The sequence below is a fragment of the Zophobas morio genome, unplaced genomic scaffold (genome assembly GCF_036711695.1).
Source record: "Zophobas morio isolate AGI-343-1 ecotype UQ-CSIRO unplaced genomic scaffold, CSIRO_AGI_Zmor_V1 ptg000007l, whole genome shotgun sequence".
Classification (NCBI taxonomy): Eukaryota; Metazoa; Arthropoda; class Insecta; order Coleoptera; family Tenebrionidae; genus Zophobas; species Zophobas morio.
The window spans coordinates 10,041,638-10,061,516 of record NW_026972112.1 but is presented as its reverse complement, the minus strand read 5'-3'; the positions used below and the strand labels follow the sequence as shown (position 1 = coordinate 10,061,516).

Here is a 19,879-nt window from a genome sequence, read left to right as displayed (position 1 = left end):
TACGTGGGGCGCGCGACTCCTTCTCAAACTGACGGGATCAATCGCGTCACCTGCACAAGTCCGCGGGTGTTGTATAGCTTCAGGGGGCGATCGCGGGTTTTTAACGCTGCCGGTTTCGTGATAGCCGGGACCCCACTACGGATCTGCGATCGTAACCGCCTCGTTTCGCAGGGCACGTTCGTAATGGAGAGATGCGTGTGAGCAGGCGTTGGTGTAGATAGAATCACCGTCGTGGGGGAGAACAGTGACGATCAGGAGTCCCAAACTCTACTTGCGCTACAACGCCCCCTCTGGGTATTTTGCTGTGCTCGTAAATGAAATTGATATATTTTGTTCTATATTTTGTTCGATCGCCACACTCTTATAATGATTCGGGTTCTGCCATCCAATTTACATATGTGTAGGGGTTTGTATTTGTTCGGTTTTCGTATGTGTATGTCTGTCAATTCGCGAGTGTTTTTCTTTCAAATATCTTAAGGTGTTTGAAATGTAATAAAATGTCGTCCGGGAATAAAACCAAGGGGGTTTTTGCGCTGAGGGGTAAATCTTCGCAGCGTATTTCCCCCTGTGAGGGTGGTGCCGTTTCCCCCCCTCCAAAACAATTTCTGTTAATTATTTCTTGCGCTCTCGACAGTGTATGCACTTGTATGAAAGAACTTCTTCCCGCCATTTTTCAAAACAAAAAAAAAAAAAAACACACAACGTAGGTTCTCATTTGTTAGACGATCACAGCCAAGGCCAAACTTTGAATTTTTGAATTTTTCGCGGGCCTTTCAAACTGTTTCAAGGTCAAATTTTAAGGCGGGAAGTTTGGGTTATCACAATGTAGAGAAAATGTGGAAGATTATTGTAGAACATGTGACGTTTGCAACTCTCGAAAATGGCCAATTACTCGCAATCAAACCAGAATGCAACAATTTAATGTCGGGTCCCCTTTGAAAGAGTAGCAGTAGATATTTTGCGTCCTCTGCCTGTCACCGGTCGGATTGCGATTTTTAAAAATCCCGCCAAAACCATGACGTAAACACGATAGTTTTTCTACTAAATTATCATGGACAAATAAGCCTGAAAACAATAAATAAAACATTAAAGAGTAACCGTTTGTGTGTCAATGTGCCACTTATTTGAAAAACGAACTGTGATACAACAGCCTCCTTTCTCAAACTTTTCGTCCATTATCCAAAAATGTAAAATGCGCCTCAGATATAGTCGCTACTTTCAAGATTACACCTGGAAGAAATACGGTGTGAAAAATAAAAAGTCGTGTCAATTTAATCTCCTTTAAAAAAGTACCTTTTTAATTTCTTTTTTCAAATGGTCACACAGTTGAGACTACTTACAAAACATAATTTATCTGATGAAAAAACCAAACAAACACGTGAAAACACTTCCAAACATTCGTTACTAATTCAAATAGTTACATATATAAAAACAAATCGCTGACACGTTCCTAAATTACACTTCCGGTTCGCTATCACTTTCTTTATAATTGCTATCGTCACTGTCTTCACTCAGCTCGACACTGACATTATTTTCTTGCATTTGCGCGTATTTGTCAACGACTTGCTTCATTTTCTTGTCACCTTCCTGTAAACTGTCCTGCAATTTGGATTTTAGGTTTTCATCCGTATTTGCGGGGTCTTCGTTCAAAGCGATAAATCCGCAATGTACTTCGTACAGCTCCTTTTTCCGTCTCATCTGCAACAGGTTCCCCATCTTCGTAAAACACTGCTTACTCTCTTCTTTAATTTCCCCTTCTGATAAGCCTAGGTTGTGTTTCGCAACACATTTTCGTATACATTTCTCAATTTCGTGGTAACTCGGGAATTTGTTGTTTTTGTACGACTTGGTGATAGCCCTGTTAATTTCGTTATACTTGGAAGACACGAACTGGATCCTCTCGTGCAGCAACCGCCCAGCATACGGACTCCTTTCCAACAGTTGGCAGTACTTGGCATACACCTGATTCAGTCTTTTCGAGTACCTATCGATCTGCATATACGTCGAATCGTCCTCGTCCTCAAAATTCACTTCAGCATTCTCCAAAATCTTCAGTCTTTTCAACAATTTCTTGCAAGTCTTCTCCAAAATCTTCAACTTCTTGAGATGCTCCTCGGGCACTTCGATCGCGTCCCCGTTGATATTGTCCAACAAATACGAGTACATCCTCTGGAAAGCCACGACGGCCTCGGGTGCCGAAATCTTCGCCGTGGATATGTACTCCTGCAGCATCTTCCTCAAGTTAGGTTCCCCATGTATGCTGTCGCACTTATCGAAGTTGTTCTTTATTTTCGGGAACTTGGGCAGCACTTTGCTTTCGTATTTCGAGCCTTTTAGCGACTTGGCGCAAGTTTCGAGAAACTCGTCCAGGAGTTTGTGAGCGTCCGACGCTTTCGACGTTGACGGTCTGTTCAAGAGGTCGTCGTTTTCGACCGTGCTGGTCTTGAGCGCTGGTTTTGGCTCTAGTTCGGGGGAAGTTTCGTGATTTGCGTGGCCGTTTTGCTCGATTCCGTTTTGCTCTTCGCGGTTTTGGTCGGGTTGTTTGGGGGAGGACGGGTTCGGTGGAGGCGCTAGATTTTCTGAAAGGGATAGGTTAGTTTCTGGGTGACTGAGAAGACGTTTTACCTTCTGTTTCCGAGTCGGAGGCCACGATCAGGCAGTCGCTGCTAGTATTGACATCTTCTGTTGAATAAAATACAAATATCAACATACTGCGACGTAGTTACAGATTTTTTTTTTTATTATCGGGGCATTTAAAACAAATTTGCATTTCAGGCAGGCCGTCACAACACTCCCCCACAAAAAGTAAAAAGTTTATGCAAAATGCAAATTAGAACTATATTCGGTTGTCATGGATTTCACTCGTGAATCTTGCAGTATGTAGTACACAAACTGGTACATTAAAACATAAATTGTAAAAATAGCTTAGGTCATTAACAATCTATTTGAGTTAATTATTCCGAAAAAAAAACATCAATTGCTATAGATATAGTAATAATACAAGACATACTTGTACATAACGGTGTATAATGACTCTGTATACTCACTTTGTTCATCAGCGCACTCTTCCAAGGACTCATCTGTGAGATTGACAATGTTGTTTTCGTTTTCTTTACCTGCAAAGTCTGTTAACAATTTTAAAGTGAAGATCAACGATCATAAAACTATACTTTTTTCGTCGCTTTCAATGACGATGGTAAGACGACTTTCTTCAATCTTTTGCACAAACTGTTTTTTCTCTAAAAAACGTATTTACACAAATTATCTTTTTATCTAATTGACTTTTATAAGCTGACGTTTGTGAATTCTGAATTTACAATGTTTAAAATTTTTTACAACTGGGTACCATGAATGTCAAAAGACTTAATTAAAGCCACAGATCAGAAACGTCACCTTATGACAAAAACTGAGATTTATTTTCGTACCTGGACATGGAACCGCTATAATGTCTGTAAGCTTATTTACTGAAACAAAGGGATAAAATTAATAATAATAAAAATTTTTATTATTTGAATGCACACAAATCCATCCATGATTAATTACACTTATTTATAAACAGAATAACTTCAAAGTTGCCTATATTCAGTGAAAATTTCATTGATAAATTCATGAAAAAACTGTACTTGCAGTACCAAATTTCCCTCTCATACTTACACTTTTCAAAGACATCAAATTCTAAAAAATACCCCAATTTATTATAAAAACAAAAACTTCAGTCTGTGTAGTCTTACCAAAGCCGGCCGGTTTAATTTTCTTTGGTGGAGGGCTCTCACATTCATCATCCGAAGACAGTAAAATTATATCATCAGACATGCTTGTACTTTTGAGTTACGTAAAAATTACGTTATTTGATAGTAAGGACTCGACATTTGTCAAAGTTTACACAAGTACACACATGTTTGGTAGACTGCAAATAATTTGTTCTTTAAATGAATGTTGATAACCTCACAAACTATGGAATGACATTTGGTGACGTCACCAAGCCCCCGATCCAACTATTCAGTATGAAAATCCCTGCACTCAAAAATTTTGCGTTTTTTAAATTAAATTTCCGACCGAATCAAAAACGAGGTGATTCTTTACTTTAGGGCCCAGTTGCTTGTCGAAAAATGCAACTTATATTCATAAACTACACCATTCCGAGGTCAAAAATCACACAATCACTCCGATATAGAATTACGCTCTCCGAATAGGAGTAACCTCACAGTTTTTTTCGTAGAACAAGCAACAACCAAACCCAGAGGTTTAGGTTGGTACTTCTTGTTGTCAAATTACCGGCAACTGTCAAAATCGTCAAATCTCTCAAAGTTTTAAAAGTTGAGTGATCCTGTGTAATTATCGTTTAAATACAATATAATGGCAAACAACAAGATATTATTAACCCACGGTGAACGCTTGGGTATTAGAGACTCCGCCACCATTCAGTAGGTAGCATTTCAAATTCACGCACAAATTTTTAAACTTGTGTTTTCAGAAAAGCTGATGCCTTTCTTCGCACTCTCAATTCAAAACCGTCGTCAAAAACAGTTAGCGACACCGCAAAAGTAGTCATTTGTCTAGATTTAGCTGCCATGAATTTGGGTATCCCTTTCGACCAGGTAAGAAAAAAAATTTAGAGCATAAGAACTGGTCTAAATGTTTATCATACTAAATCAAGTTTTCGTATTAAAACGTGATAAATATATTATGACATTTTATAACACTTTATTTTTTAAATTTGCTGAACTAATTTTGCAAATCGCGTGCTGACCTCGTTTGCTCAACATATTTTTTGATCAATTATTGATTTACAATTAATTCCATAAGTTTCAAACTTCATTGGGTGGAATTTAAACCTTTGGGTTATCAAGGAGAGTTTACGCCCTTGGGCCCAAAACTTGAAAAACTACCATGCCAAATCTTTTATTTATTTATTTATTTTTTTTTTTTAATTCATCGGTAATTGAGGATGTTCTTTAGTATGGCTTGCAAATTTCTTATTTTGTGACCTTTGGACAAAATTTTCTCAAATGCTACTCCCAAAATCTCTTAATTTTTTGTTAATTGGACTTGAGCCCTACTTTCTGAAAATTTGCGTATAAAAAAATTTCTTCTAACATGTTTTATTTAGTTTTTGACAAAATTTTGGTAGAAACAAAGTTAGGAAGTTTTTAACTACACTCTTTTAATGTTATTCCTTTTTTAACCTTTTTGTTTCTTGGACATAATTTAATACATATTCTGTTTTAAAAATATAGAATCTACCCTAATACCCTCTCAACTATCAAAGCTTTTAATTTGAGCTTTAACTTTCACCTGCTTACAAAATTTGCGGTACCATGAGTTTTGTTTAATCTCTTTGTCTTTTATTGAATTTTTTTTTGTAAATTGTTCCACCACCTCATAAAAGGATTATCCCCTGTTTTGAGGGGATGCACTCATTCAAATCGAACCAATTTCTACGTGACATTCTTCCGATGTGTAAACATAAACACTTTCAAATTGTTTTTCTTATCGAGGATAACCTAAGGACGTACAGTAATGGAGTCCATTGGGTAATTTGGTACTTATAAATTTTCTCGATATTTCATAGGGAATACTTCCCTAGATCTAGAAAAGTTATAATTAACCAAATGTGAATTACAGCATCGAAAAACCAAATAAAATGTAGGATTTTATTCAATAAACGGAAGTCAGAGCAATAAAAAAGTCTGGACCGTCGGCATTGTCATCCGGTTATTGCAATTCGTAGAAAACATGTTTTAGTTTAGTTTGTGTTTCACCGTGATGTCTACAGGTTGATAAGTGTAATGGCTATTTGTCTTAAATTACAAGTAGTGTACAGGGTGTTCATTTTATCTGCTCACGCCTGACAATTTTTGCATAGGCAACATATTATACACCTTACTTACCATTTCGTCTAATTTAATATTTTTTACGTACTACTTGAAAAAGTATTTCTACATTTGAATTAAACAGTCCTTGTTTGTGATAATTAAAGTGCAGACACCCAAGATGTACTGTTTTCAGGAAGTAGCTCTGAAATTAACTAGCCTGCGAAAAACCGTATATCAAAACACTTTAAACAACGTCCAGAAAATACTCAACTTGGACAAACCTATAAGCATCTCCGAGTTATGCGTACAATTTAGCTGCCCTGAAGCGAAAGAAATGGCTTTGACTATTTTAAAAAGCTACCAGGAAAAAGACACAAAGATCAAAGACATCGAACATCCGCAGTACGCTGCAGCAGCCGTGTACACAAGTTGCAAGTACTTTTACTCACTTTGTATTTCATTACACTTGTAAGTTTGGCTTAGGCTCAATGGAATTAAAATAGACAAGACCAGCTTAAAATTGGTAAGTCGGCTTAAAGTAGCTGAATGGAACGAACTAGTCGACGAGTTTAGTAAATTTGCGGCTGCTGTGGGGTTGTCTGGCACGAAAAAACGCAACATCAAGAAGAGTGCAGTCACGGAAGACAAGATAGAGGAGAAAGGTAAGTTGATGCGATTACAGTAACGTCTTCAGTTTACATGTTGCTGTATTTAAGATATATACGCAACGACGAAAGCGAAGGACAAAGAGGAGGTCGCTGAAGAGTACGAAGTGTGGCGAGAGAGGATCTTGAGGGAAGCGTCCGAGGAAATATTACAAAGAGAAATGAACGAATGATTACTTTTTACTGCATGTTTTTTTAATGAAATTTAATAAATAAGATTAAAATGTAACATTAACAACATACAATAAACTACTACTAGAAATGCACGGAGGAGTTCGATCTGTTCGTACTCCTGGATGACATTCTGGAAAACGCAGATTTCGAACTCAACTGCGGGCGGAATTATTGTTTAGTTGTACTTAAATCATATATTATAAACGTACGAATGTAATTGAACTACCTTTGGCACCCGATCTCCTTAACTGTCGCAATCTTTTAAACCTCGAGGCTTTACGATATTTAGTTTGTTTGGCCTTTTTCTCGATTATGTGGCGAAGGCATTTGGTAGAGTTGGCGTTCACCTATTATTGTAAACCAAGATATATTGCAACATTCTAGCAGTCGAACCGATTTAGTTAATATTGCCCAGCGAGTCATTGCCGAAACCTTAAACTACGAACCAGAACGACTAAAGAAATAGCTCGCCGTGAAAAAGCAATATTAACTTCCACCAGGTCGTGCGTTAACATTAATGAGCATACTAATTCGCCCATCTCCTCTTCTTGCATCATCATGTCATATTCGTCGATATTTTTAGCGGGAATAACTAACAATTGCGTTGGTACTGATTTTTCGATGTTGAGATGACTGTTCGTTGGCAACATCAATTTTTGAACGGCCCTAAAGTTTCGAAAAATTAAACAAACAAACAAAAACACTCGTTTGAAACGCACCTAGGAATATAGCAAGGTGCGGTGTACAGATCTCTGGTGTGAAAATCCACAACGATCCCTTCGATCAAAAGAATGTCTTGTATCATGTCGGACACGACGAAAGTCTTATAGTTGGATAGATCAGGAAGGAAGGCGCGCTCTAGAATATATAGAATAGTTTCTTGTGTGTGGGAGCGATAAAGGGGGGCCGCCATTAGCACCGTCACTGCCTTCCGAAAACTAATAGATTTCCATATTTTGCATTCTAACCTGAAAAAAAGCTTCGTCGCGACTGGAGGGTTGAGTTTGTTTCATACCCGCTGACGGGGTCCTGATCCATCTTTATGGCGGCCTTTATTGCTTCGCGTTTTATAAGATAGATCTCACTGTGAGTTTCGGCAGTAACTGTACCGTCGCAAGGCCGATTGGTGATGGTCGATAGTTCGCCAAGGGTATTCCCAGGAGTGGCGTATTCGACCATGCCTTTTTCGTACCTGGTGGGACAGAGGTAGTCTACGACGGGCATAGAACCCATCTCTTTCAGTTTCTCGATGACCGCTTTGGTTGGCGTATAACTTATTTTAAGCATCCCTAACGTAATACAGCGTATTATAATAGTCGAGAAATTTAAGATCGATCGTCTACCTGTAATCAGAATGCAAATACCGTCCACCAGTTCCCCTTCTTTACATACGACGTTCCCAGGATCGAATTTACGCGTGCAGATGTTGCTGTATAGGTAACGCTGAATGTGTGAGTTCTCGCATATGTAGGGAATTTCCTTGAAGATGAGTTTAGGTGACGACGGTTCCTGGTTTTCTATTGAGCTTATGGTTTTGTATTTTTCGGCGAGTGCATCGAGCAGCTTGTTGCATTCAACGTCGTCAACCCATCCTGAGAAAGCCAGCACTGAATTATCGGTTTCGATTTCTTTCTCTTACCGCAACCTGATACTTTCAGTTCGAAGATGTCGTCTCTCAGGCTGTTGAGGACCGTTCTCACGGCCATCCGCGTTTTCACTGTTGAAGTCACCCAAGGCGCTTCTATCTGTAGAAGTCCTAGTTTAGTTGTAACTTCCAGTTTTTCTTGTTCAATTTTTTCTCTGAGTTGTTCTTGGATCCGGTCGTTATCGACCATGTGAGGAAGGTTCTCCAGGATTTCATCTTCGCCGGTAATGTAATTCTTGCCTAATTCGTAAGCGAGAGCTTTCTTTTTCTCGTACTCGGCACACAGGAACTTTAGTAAGCGATTTCCAATTTTTTTGAAAAGTTTTTCTATCTTAAAGTACGCCAGTATCTGGGTCATCCTTATCAACAACCATGTGTTGTATAGCAAGCTCACATACCAAAATTTTATTACAAAGTCAGTGACCATCATGAGTATTGCTTCCGCCATCAAATATATTAGTAGGTGAACCAGAATGACGAACTCTATTATGTTCATTCGCAATCTACAAGTTATCCATAATTTAGTTCATGGTTCGTTTTTCGTGCAGGATTGATCGTGAAAAATATCTTTCAGTCGTCCCTGCAGGATGAATTCCTAGAAGTTTGCCAACATACTTACTTAAAATATGTTTGAAAACCGTTTTTAAGGCTCAACCATGAGTAAGCCATAATTTTTAAACAAAATTCAGCAATGTATGTACCAAGAAAGAGAATTCTTATTACATTGTTAGTGATATCTTCTGCGTCAATGGAGGTGTCGTGTTCTACGTCAGCATTAGTTGAAGCCTGTATCATATTGAGTAAAACCACTGTATACATAAAAACACAAAAGCCAAGATTACGAACTATACGATAGCAAAACAATTTTAGTTTGTTTTGTGGAGGATGCAGAATCTCCGCTCGAGTTCGTACTAACCCCTGCAGCCGTTTTTGTACAAACGTATGCAAACGATCCTATAAAAGAAAAAAAAATCGTTTACGAAATCGACTGCAGCGCGTTATAACCTCCGAAGCGAAGAGTTGGAAGAGACCATCTAGTTCGATAGCTAATTCTTCGCTGTCCATGGCAACTTCCACAGCTTGCTGAAAAATTCTAGAGGCATGCTTCGAAATCATTCCGTTTTCGTACTGCCTCGAGTAGACCGCTTTTTTCTGTTTCAACAGACGCAGCTTCGCTTCTTTCATCATTTCCTTCATCTCTTTCTTTGAAGGTTCGTTCAGTATGTGTTTTTGGCAGTCGGGGCAATAGGTGAATTTGTATCTTAAGAAAAAATCTTCGTCTTCTTCCTCGTCTTCCTCGGCAGCCTTCGTTTGGTATACCTTTTGGTACGGGTGCTTCAAGTTAGTGGAGTTCATCACGAGCGGCCAGTTAGCATCGGAGAGCAATCTTCAAGACAAAAGATCAAAAAAAGTAGGTGTCTCTAAAGAAAATCTAGTACCTATCCATTTTTAAGATGGCTACAACCTTTGATCTGGTTTCGTGTATGTACTTCATGCAGTTTCCCATGCTTATCTGCTTCGCGACCGACACATCTGACAATCCGAGGGTTTTGAACAGGATTGGAACAAAACTTGCATTAACGAGCAACATCAAAATATAGACGCCAATAGTGTGTACGAAGAGCAAGTCCGTCTTTTCACTTTGTCCTAATATTGTGGTCACATACGTAACGAAAAATGTTACGAGAGGACTTTTGATTCCTCCCCAAGCGAGAACGATCAGCCCTTTAAAGGATATTCCATAACCGAGCCTGCTCAGGATCGGGGAAAACAAAAACATGGAGCAAAATCTCCAAATGCTGGCCATCAGGTAGGTGACGAAAACTATGAAATACTTGTTGACGCTGAGCTGCGAACCATAGACGAGCGGTGGAATTAGGAGTCCGATAGCGATGTAGATTGCGCAATTGTTGAGAAGACTGAGCAACTTCCAAAAGCTTAAGAGAGCGTCCTCGACCTCTTTGGTGAGAGTTGGACGTTCTTTGCCCATCATGATCCCGGTTATGATGCAAGTAACAACTCCGGCTTTGCCCATGTAGTCACCTACATAAAAACTCAAATAACATGCGATGAAACTGAGCATAATAAGTTCAGAGACGTCGTTGTAAGTGAGTTTCATGAAGATGGTACTTAATTTTCCAAAGAAGCAGCCCAGTGGAATGCCTGAAAAGCGACGGTCCTGGCGCTTCTCGATAAACTTGTTGTTGCTGAAAGTCTTACCTATGCCGATCATACGGATGGGGCACATCGCGAATTGATACCAATGAACGACGAATCCGGTGATGTAGAAACGTATGATATTAAACATTACCATAGCGACTGAGATCGTTATAAGAGCTTCTCCTTGCAACAAAATCGATACGTATTTTGTATGCACAGATGTTTCTTTAAGAAATCGCACCACATCCATTGGATAGATAGGAAGGAACATCCCGCCCAAAAGAAAAGCATGGGCAAAGTCCCAGTCCAACACCTGTCGCATCAAGAGTGCGGTGGGCGCGAGAGCCATGATTCCAACTAAGTTTAATGTTAGGAAAAAGTCGCGTTTGTTTTCAGTACTTACCTGGTATTGAAATGATCAAAATTTGTGGTAAACATTTCAGAAATGCGCGAATGTCCGAGCAGAAAGCTGTCGCGAAGAGTATCACCGGCAAATAAAACTCCGGCATGTAGTTAACTGCGAGCCGGTTAATGAGGCTCGCATTGTGCATCCAGTCGTAGTATATACTTCCAACTCCCCATAATAACCCTAGTATTATAGCAAAGATGGCGGTCGGGACAACAATCTGCCAAGTCTGTGGCTTCGGTTAGCGGATGAGGGCTTGGAAATGTGAACACTTACCAAGATGAAATAATGTAAGATGGCGAATATTATGAGCGTCCCAAAAAAAAATATGTATTTGTCGGGTACAGTCGTTTCTGAGTACAGCACATTCTCTTCGGTCTTGCCTTGTTGGAAAGACAGGCAAACGAAGAACAAGAGAAAAACTGGTGTTAGTGGTAGACGCATCGATTTTACGAGAGTATGAATGACACTACAAAAGTGACGCGTCGTTAAGCAACAAGGAAAGTCGAACATCAGATCAATTTATTTACGCGCAATGGAAATGTGATCCATACATTAAAGTAGCGCACTAAAAATTAAGAAAGTGCCGACTCCCGTAAATATTGTTTCAAAATACACAAATTTCGAATAGTTCTTATTCTGTCGGTTGTTGTTTTCGTGACAACTCACTCGAGGACGAAACAAAGGACGTTTCGAAGATACCTAAATTTGTAATCTTATTCTTTCTGTCTACGACCATTTTGGTTGCCAGCCTCATTCGCATAATAGTCCTTGTAAATGCATTTAGGTTCGACACCTGGATTCTGGATTCTGGATTCTTAATTTATGGGGGCTGACCGTAGCCAGCCGGCACTTAGGCCTCGCCTTTGGGCCCATTGTACCTTCCCCAAGTCCATATCAGGGTGTTTTCCCGCTCCTCTACTCGTCAAGCCACCCAACTGCTTGAATGTACTTGAGTAATGCAGAGGGTGGAAACTCCCTGATATTTGCCATACTAGATGTCCCCTAGTATGGATTCCCTGTAGGAGGCTAGGGCTGGACACTCACGAAGAATGTGCTCAGCTGTTTCCTCTTCTTCATTGCATCCACGACAGATTGGGTCTGTTACCACCCCTATCGTATATAGATGTTTGTTAAACTGGTAATGTCCCGTAAGGAATCCTACCAGTTTACGCAGTTTGTCCCTTGAAAGTGAGAGATAAAATTTCGTCAACTTACGGTCTGGTGTAGCCATACAAGCTCTACTATGCCGACAGCTGCTCAACTTCACCCATATCTGCTCATGGCGTCTCTGGGTATATTGCTTTACGAGTTCGTTCGAGAGGGCGACCGAAGGCGTGATTGCCGGTTCGGGTCCCCAGAAGGGCATGCGCGCGGCTCGCTTCGCCATCTCATCTGCCCTCTCGTTTCCTTCGTTGCCACTGTGTCCTTTGATCCAACAAAGTTCCCCACTATTCCTCTGCGTTACATACTTTAGCGTTTGTCTGCACTCCCAAACCAGCCCGGATCGAACCATACAGCTGTCCAGGGCTAGTAGTGCAGACTTGCTGTCAGTAAGTATGCGTATTGATTTGTTGCCGATTTCACGTTCAGCAATGATTCTAGCTCCCAGTATTATTCCCATCAGTTCTGTTTGTAAGACAGACGTGTGGGTGCCGAGAGGTACACTGATTTGTGCGTTCAGTTGTTCGGAGTAGATGTCGGCTCCTGAACCACTATCTGTTTTGGCACCATCGACATAGATATCTATGTCGGCTCGTCCTTCTGAATTATCATTCATTGATATTCTATATGTCTTCTCATATATTAATTTTGTGCCCATTCGGTCACAACCCATCCTTAACAAGGGTATTCTGTTGAACGCCTCCGTTAAGATCCGAGTGTGCTTCGTTGTGCGGCCTTGTTTGTTCCATACTCCCAGAGAGTGAAGTCTTAGAGACGTCGTCATTGCCGCTTCCTCTATGTAAAGGTTAAGAGGTGCTAAGCAAAGAAGAGTCTCCAGAGCCGCTGTGGGAGAGGTTCGACACCAAATAAGCAACTATTTATAATACTAAAGTTGATGATATAAGATCAGGTCAGTGATAAAAACAGTGCGACCGTTTTGCTTGAACTTTGTACAAAAATCAATAGTACCAACTATAAGGGTGGTAGGCACACAACTCTCGGCTTTTACAACCCCCGGTACCTGCTTAAGATATTGTCGTGGAATTTACAGCAGCAATCCTATCTCATTAACGGTTCCAGAAATTTAACACCCCGACTCCTTTTTCTGCCTTTAAGGCCTTGATTTGCCTCGTATGGTGTACCTTCACCCACTACAATTAATTCGCTCAACTGCTTTCCGAAGTCGTCTACGTCAATATTTTGGTTCTCTATATCGCTTTTAGCGTAGACACTGGATTAATGCCAACAATTTTGCCTCAGATACTTTCATTACGGGCGTCGTCTGTGGATGTCTAATGAGACTAATAAAATCCACGTGGGTACGGGTGATTGAAATCGGGCGTAGGTAAAACTCAATAATTTATTTCTTAATAACTGGTATTTACACGACTAACTGTTACAACGATTATGCACAAAATAATTTTCGACACTCGCTGACTGAATTCGATTGAATGAATCTATTCCCGACGGTGGCCTCTATTTAAACCTGTGCGTGCCTCTCGATGGATCCAGAACGCCGTATCGAGAGTCTTCTGGGCCCGCAATCGAGACTTCCGCTTGCATCCGCGCGGCCCATGAGTCAGACTACATACGAGAAGCAACGCGTACATACTAGAAGACGCATAGGCGGCGTATGGGCTTATTTCGTAACAGTATATTTGCTCAACAACCAGTGGCAGACCAAATAATCGAATGTTCTGGTGGAAGCAGGAGATTCGAAGAAGCATCCCTCGATTATATCGTCTCCGAAAACTGCATCGGAGAACTGAGTACGCTAACAAGAAGGGCCTACAACTGCACGATCACGGCGGACACCCACAACCAAGTCTACGTCTACAACGTACCGACACGCGATGTTCGGCTGGAAAGGAACATCTAGCCTAAAAGAAAACCTAGGCCTAGGAGCGTCGCAAAAAAGAATATGTAGACGTACGATCTTTTTGATTTTGTAGAGATAATTTTTATCTGTTTTGTGCAAATAACACTATGTAACAAAATTATAGAAAAATAATATTTATCTGACTTTTTTGTGGTTTTGGGTGTAATTTAGTCTATACTTAGAGAATATGAATTTGGTTCGTACAGAGAATCCCTAATATAAAAAATATTTAACTATTTGTTGTTTAGTGAAAAATGTCAAAATTTTAATTAAAAAAAAAAACGAAAGCAGTTTAATTAATTGGAAATACTACAAAGAAGAAAAAAGGCATAAATTATTTACAAATAAAAATAAAAATGAACCTTCGCGTGGCCCTGGGGCTTGGGAGGGCTGCCACCAATTAAATTATAAAATATATTTACCGTACAAAAATATATAACAACCAGTAAGATGGTTACTTGGTTCTCTTAAAAAACGGGAAATGGCAAATGCTACAGACTTAGGTAAGGTTTCCTCGAAACCATGCTTCCAAACTTGACCGGCAACTTCCGCAGTAAACAAGATGAACCCATGGTTTATCCTGGTTCTTAATAGTTCCTCAAAGTACGCTTCATATGCTACCCAGAACTTTGTCGTAGGAACTATTTTATGTTTCACTTAGTCAACAGTTTTGTAATAACCGCAAATGTAACAAAAAGAAGTTGCAGATAATTTACACCTGCGTGTGGCTACGATTTTCGAATTTAAACGCAAAATACATACATTTTTTATCTTTTACAAAAAAAATTAAATAAATGAAAATAGGGACAGTTCGACCAAACGAACCACAGCATGTCAAAAATTACATCAGAATACAACGATAAATGTGAAAAAAGCAAGATAATAATTTTTTTGTTACACAGTGTAATCAAGGTATCACGAAACAACTACCAATCAAGAAAAAACTATAGTTACTCAACATTCTGATGTCAACAAAAAATTTCAATTTACCCATTTACTGCTGTTCCTGAATTGTGTTTTCTAGTTTTCGAGTTTTAAGATGGGAAAGTTTATAGTCAAAATTATTTTGACAGTCGTTTTGTTGGCAATTGTGGGTGGTATTTTGGCCCATCAGTATGCCATCGATTATCACTATATAATCATTGTTTACAAGGAAATAGAGAATCACCCGTTAGTATCCCCTATGACTCCGCATCTGGTTGTGGTAATGTTCATACTCCTGTCGTTTATCATCCGCATATTTTTGGAGGTGCGTATATATACTTAGGACATATTTCCCGAGCTGATTTTGGTTTTACAGAGTTTCGAAATCTCGATTTCGATCAGCTTTTTCACCGTACTTCTTGGGTTCTTGTGGGGCATAGTAGCAAGCCACGATGTCGTCATCCGCCTAGCATCAAGTTTTATGGCGATCTCATCAGAGGAATGCCTCTTCTTTTACGTTCCGATAATGATTTTCAACATTGCGTTCTGTTTGGATGTGTATATATTCTTAAAAACTCTTCCACAAACTGTGGTGATAGGCGTTCCTGGTATTTTACAGGCACGCGATGTGATTGTCGAGATTGTGTTTTTTAGTGTTTTTAGTTACTGCCATAATATACGGATTTATGGCAAAAGGAGCTATCGAGCCAACGTGGAAGCTAGAGCATGCGTTGATCTTCGGTGTTTACATCGCTCCTATCTATCCAAAAGCGGCCACGCTGATACTCAAACAGCATTCAACGCAAACCAAGCAAATCGCCGTCTTGTTGGAAGCTGAGGCGCTGTTCACTCTGATTACGACGGACGTAATACGAGAACTCAGATCTTCTGCCTTACTAGAAATAACGGTCTGGTGGTACCAGTACGTACTAGTAGCGATATGGTTCATCATGGGAGGTAAGCCACAAACGAAAGGTAAAAGTCTGAACTGTCAGACAAATTTAGGAAACAAGCCATTCCGTTTGACAGTTCGGACCCTTGCCGAATCAACAGGTACTATTTAGAAACTTTTGCGTTCCTCAGGCTTAGTTGCGGGTTTTATGTTCGGATACTTGGGTAAATATTTCTTGAGGAAACTGTACACGCAGAAATACTGCGCAATGATGATTTGTTTTGCCTTCCCGTTCGTCATCTACAGCTTCACAGAAAAGTTAATTACTGGATTAGGCAGCATTCCTGTGGCGGTAGCGGGGGTCATGCTTGGCATGGAACGTACCGTACTTTCAAAAGAAATCGAAGTTTTTCTCATCAACATGTGGGAAGTTGTGGCTTTTATCTTGGACACAGTTATTTGCGCTAGGTCTGCAATGCTGGTAGGGACCTATGTACTTACGTATATTTCTCTGCGTGAGTATTTCGTGGTTCTAGCGGCTTATTCTCTTTATTTTGTCGTGCGCTTTTTTTCCTTTCTCTTATTCTCGTGCGTTATAAGTCGCCTGGGTTACGGGATAGATATGAAAGGTATGTTTATCTGCGCGTGGTGCGGCTTGAAGACACCCTTCAGTTTAGAAATTCTTGCATCTTTGTATGAAAAGGGGAGCACCGAGCTAAACGAGTACACCTTCTATATTCTCGGAATTTACTGTTTGACGCATTTGATCAACGCATCGTTTATGGGCACGCTTTTGGAAGCCTTAGGCCTTACTCGAATCTCTACTCCGCGACAAATGAACATGAATAACTGCATGAAGCACTTATTTGTGAAGAGAGAGAAGACAGTGCGGGTGCTGAAAGAAGACAGGTGAGAGTTTTTTCCCGAAGGAGTAAGTTAACTAGTGTGCAGGTTCCTCGCGGACGCGAACTGGCCCGTTGTTATCAATTCTACCAACCTGAGACATCCTTATCGAACGCAGGTGGACATGGAAGACGATGAAGACGATCTTTTCTTGGGGTATCGATTCACGTATTGTCCCGACTGTCAGAAAGACGTGCCGCAGGAGCCCACAGTGAAGGAATTTAAAGAGATGACGAGGTAACTGGGCATTTGCGTTTTTCCAATAATGACGATTTGTACGCAGAGAGGCTAAAATAAGGGTCCTAAAAGCGAAGAAAATGTCGTACTCGCGCCAGTACGAAAACGGAATGATGTCTAAAGAAGGCATACGGCTTCTAAATCAAGCAATAGAACTGGCGGCGGATTCTAAAGACGCCGAAATTAAAGTGGAAGACCTGTATAACAGATTTACAGAGGAGGTAAAATGTGATGCGTACGAAATCGCTTCTCAGTTTGTGTTTTAGAACTGGTGTCAACGCTTCATTAGACGACATCTCGATCGTATAAGAGAGAAAAAGGCTGGCGTTAGACCCCCACGTACGTACTGGCGTCGGCTTTGTTACCATATGGTCGTAACTAATAGAACATACGAAAAAGCAATGTTTCTGATAGTCTTCTTCCATGTCATTGTTATCGCAGTCGATTTTTACATTAATTCGAATATAATAACTAGACATGAACGGGTGGAAGTAGACGATTCGATAGAACACATCATACAAGCATTAAACATCGTATTCGCGTTGCTTTACGTTGTGGAATTCGTAGTAAAGATAATGGCATTTTCGTACGTTTATGTCTGCGCTCACGGATTTCGAACATATTTCAGGTAAGTTTGGAAAACTCGAAAATTTATCTTGAAACAAAGTTTCAGCTCATTCTGGAACATACTGGACTTTGTGGTAATGTTGGGGTGTTCCGTGCAAGTCCTTCATATTTTAATATTTCATTCAAACGAAACACACAGTACAGAAGTAATGCTAAATGACAGAGCTTTTCAAGTATCCAACGTTATAAGTACACTACGTATTATTCGACTAGCTCGCGTAATTGAAACGTTTTACCTTGACGTGTTTGTTTACATCGACCAGGCTTACGACTCAAAATTGTCATTTACGTATGAACTAGGCAAATCGTATGCCACCACCGAAACAGAAATCTTGGAAATGCTTCCCTACATGATCGATAATAAAGAAATTAAAGAACAGATTTCCAAAAAAATAGAAATAGATCGAGCTTATATAACGAAGCTTTTGGGTCTGGTCCAGAAGGAAAGACCTTGGATAGCGATCACGGTCAAGACAACGCAAGCAATCCGGACCATACTGAATGCGAAGAAAGAAGCGATCAATTTCTTAAAAGCCTCGGGTTGGATCGATTCCGACGACTACTCGAAGTTGATGGGCTTCCTGGAAACTCTGTACCAACAAGTCAGTTCCATCCGAAGAGTTAACCCCAGCCCTCCGAAAGTTATCTTCAAAGAAGTCGCCTGGATGGCGGAGGACGAGCGCGTAATCGAATTTTTGTTCGAAAATGTCACCGTTAAGAGTTTTGAACCTCAAGAAGAAGTCTTCACAGAGGGAACCGTCGCCGACGGCATTTACATCGTGGTCACAGGTCGGTCGGGAACGTTTGCTTTTCGAGAAAGTCATTTGTTTCTTTAAGGACTTTTGATCATAACTTATAACCCGGACCCGAATATACTCGAGGCTTTGAATGACTACGGACGACTACCGGTGGTGGATTATCTTTCCGGAACGAGCTATGAAGACCCCTCTGTTGACTATATAGTTTCTGGAAACTGCATGGGAGAGCTTAGTACTTTAACCGGAAGGTCCTACAACTGTACCATCAAGGCGGATCTTTACAGCCAAGTTTATTTTTTGAGTCGTGGTGTATTGAGAAGAGCCATGGAACTGAGTCCTGATCCTGCTGTCGGGTTGAGTACCGAATAATATTAGTGCGACGTTTAAATAACGTTCTTTTAGGTTGGAGTGTCGCATTTGGAAAGAAGTTAGTGTGAGAATTGCCGTACCGCTGTTACTGTCGACTCCGGCGTACCAGGCCTTCTCTCAAGACCAAATCAAATTCGCACTTGAAAGAGCTTTCGTGCCCGATTTATCTGCATTCAAAACTTTTACCGTCACAGATGTCATAGAAGACATCATCCTGATCGAAGGCGTGGTGTTCGATTATAATACAACAAACTACTATTTCGCTCCCAATTATATACCGAGGTCGGTAAAACACGTTTACTATATTTCGTTTTAAACAGTAGTTACGCTTCTGTACAGGACGGTCCAGAAGCTGATTCTGCCAACAAGCAGTCTTATGCAACTTCCAATCCAGACAGAAACCAAACTGTTAATAATCCCCGTACAAGACGTAGAAGAAATAGAAGTTATGCTGATGGCCGAAGAAACTTGTGAACTTGTAAGTAACAACGATCCATCGACGAGCGCATGAAATACTAGGTTTTTAGATACGATCCCTTTCTTCGAGCAAGTGTCTCCAACACACAGCGCAAGATCAACTCAAGAGAAGAAGACGACAAAAAAGGGGCGACTTGGGGAGCCAAAGTAGTTCACGCGGGAGACGGGCAATTGCATCGAGCATAGGAACATCTGTCAGTCGTTATGCCGCCGTATGTGTTTTTAACGTTTTAAGCGCTGGATTGAATTATTTATTCACAATCGGTCAGTAATGTCGATATCAAACTTTTGAAAAGTTTGAAAGCGAGCTCTTTCTAACTTCTCTTCCACCTTAGACGTAATTGAATAAATGTACGCCTCTCGTTAAACTATTACAGTTCTCTCTACAGAAATGGAATGTTTTCCGCCTCGGTATGTGATGTACTAATAACTTTGGTTTCAGAGCACCAAGTCTACCGTCATGTCTTTCAGAAATGAAAAATCTGAGGTAGGTAGCGTATTTATACCGATGGATGACAACGATCGCTAACTTGACGAAACAGAGGGATGTCTAAGCTATGCGAAAATGATGAATTTGTGAATTTTTTGATTAACGATGAATAAACGCTTTTGAAACTTTTTTTTAAATTTTCATCAATGTCGAGTTATAGGCGATTGGGCTGTCAAGGAATGGAAGTGATTCTGCCAAAATGAAGTGCGCCAAGTGCAGTGCAATCAATATGGAAAACGTCACGGCAGGTAGTCTCATAGCAGTTGAACGCTCATCAACACAATAAATGTTGA

The 19,879-nt window shown here is 40.3% G+C and overlaps 4 protein-coding genes across 6 annotated transcripts; 2 read left to right on the top strand and 2 right to left on the bottom strand.

The window, feature by feature from the left end:
• Nucleotides 1-1,266: 1,266 nt before the first annotated feature.
• On the bottom strand, nucleotides 1,267-4,186 carry LOC135124496 (death domain-associated protein 6-like). 2 transcript variants are annotated; one of them, XM_064049603.1, is made up of 7 exons: nucleotides 3,732-4,186; nucleotides 3,655-3,675; nucleotides 3,426-3,464; nucleotides 3,171-3,239; nucleotides 3,048-3,125; nucleotides 2,626-2,682; nucleotides 1,267-2,579 (listed from the first exon to the last, which is right to left on the bottom strand). In XM_064049603.1, the coding sequence occupies exons 1-7, from the start codon at nucleotides 3,811-3,813 to the stop codon at nucleotides 1,456-1,458; spliced, it is 1,470 nt and encodes a 489-aa protein (XP_063905673.1). In that variant the 5' UTR covers nucleotides 3,814-4,186; the 3' UTR covers nucleotides 1,267-1,455. The 2 variants fall into 2 exon arrangements, with proteins under 2 accessions (XP_063905673.1, XP_063905674.1); XM_064049604.1 differs by having other exon boundaries at nucleotides 3,048-3,116.
• An 83-nt stretch (nucleotides 4,187-4,269) lies between these two features.
• On the top strand, nucleotides 4,270-6,747 carry LOC135124499 (origin recognition complex subunit 6). The gene is made up of 5 exons (XM_064049611.1): nucleotides 4,270-4,424; nucleotides 4,475-4,598; nucleotides 6,010-6,251; nucleotides 6,300-6,478; nucleotides 6,533-6,747. Exons 1-5 carry the CDS (start codon nucleotides 4,357-4,359, stop codon nucleotides 6,652-6,654), a joined length of 735 nt encoding a protein of 244 aa, XP_063905681.1. The 5' UTR covers nucleotides 4,270-4,356; the 3' UTR covers nucleotides 6,655-6,747.
• Nucleotides 6,730-11,323, bottom strand: LOC135124494 (sodium/hydrogen exchanger 10-like). Of its 2 annotated transcripts, XM_064049600.1 has the most exons (13): nucleotides 11,143-11,323; nucleotides 10,864-11,095; nucleotides 10,521-10,817; nucleotides 9,740-10,463; nucleotides 9,306-9,687; nucleotides 8,920-9,254; nucleotides 8,301-8,803; nucleotides 7,999-8,247; nucleotides 7,671-7,944; nucleotides 7,375-7,623; nucleotides 7,183-7,321; nucleotides 6,865-7,002; nucleotides 6,730-6,811 (listed from the first exon to the last, which is right to left on the bottom strand). In XM_064049600.1, exons 1-13 carry the CDS (start codon nucleotides 11,308-11,310, stop codon nucleotides 6,737-6,739), a joined length of 3,765 nt encoding a protein of 1,254 aa, XP_063905670.1. In that variant the 5' UTR covers nucleotides 11,311-11,323; the 3' UTR covers nucleotides 6,730-6,736. The 2 variants fall into 2 exon arrangements, with proteins under 2 accessions (XP_063905670.1, XP_063905669.1); XM_064049599.1 differs by having other exon boundaries at nucleotides 7,671-8,247.
• Nucleotides 11,324-14,734: 3,411 nt separating this feature from the next.
• On the top strand, nucleotides 14,735-19,714 carry LOC135124482 (sodium/hydrogen exchanger 10-like). Its single transcript, XM_064049555.1, has 13 exons — nucleotides 14,735-15,158; nucleotides 15,210-15,441; nucleotides 15,488-15,790; nucleotides 15,917-16,634; nucleotides 16,677-16,865; nucleotides 16,912-17,086; nucleotides 17,132-17,493; nucleotides 17,539-18,281; nucleotides 18,330-18,603; nucleotides 18,653-18,901; nucleotides 18,959-19,097; nucleotides 19,147-19,308; nucleotides 19,539-19,714. Exons 1-13 carry the CDS (start codon nucleotides 14,949-14,951, stop codon nucleotides 19,623-19,625), a joined length of 3,843 nt encoding a protein of 1,280 aa, XP_063905625.1. The 5' UTR covers nucleotides 14,735-14,948; the 3' UTR covers nucleotides 19,626-19,714.
• Nucleotides 19,715-19,879: the final 165 nt, after the last annotated feature.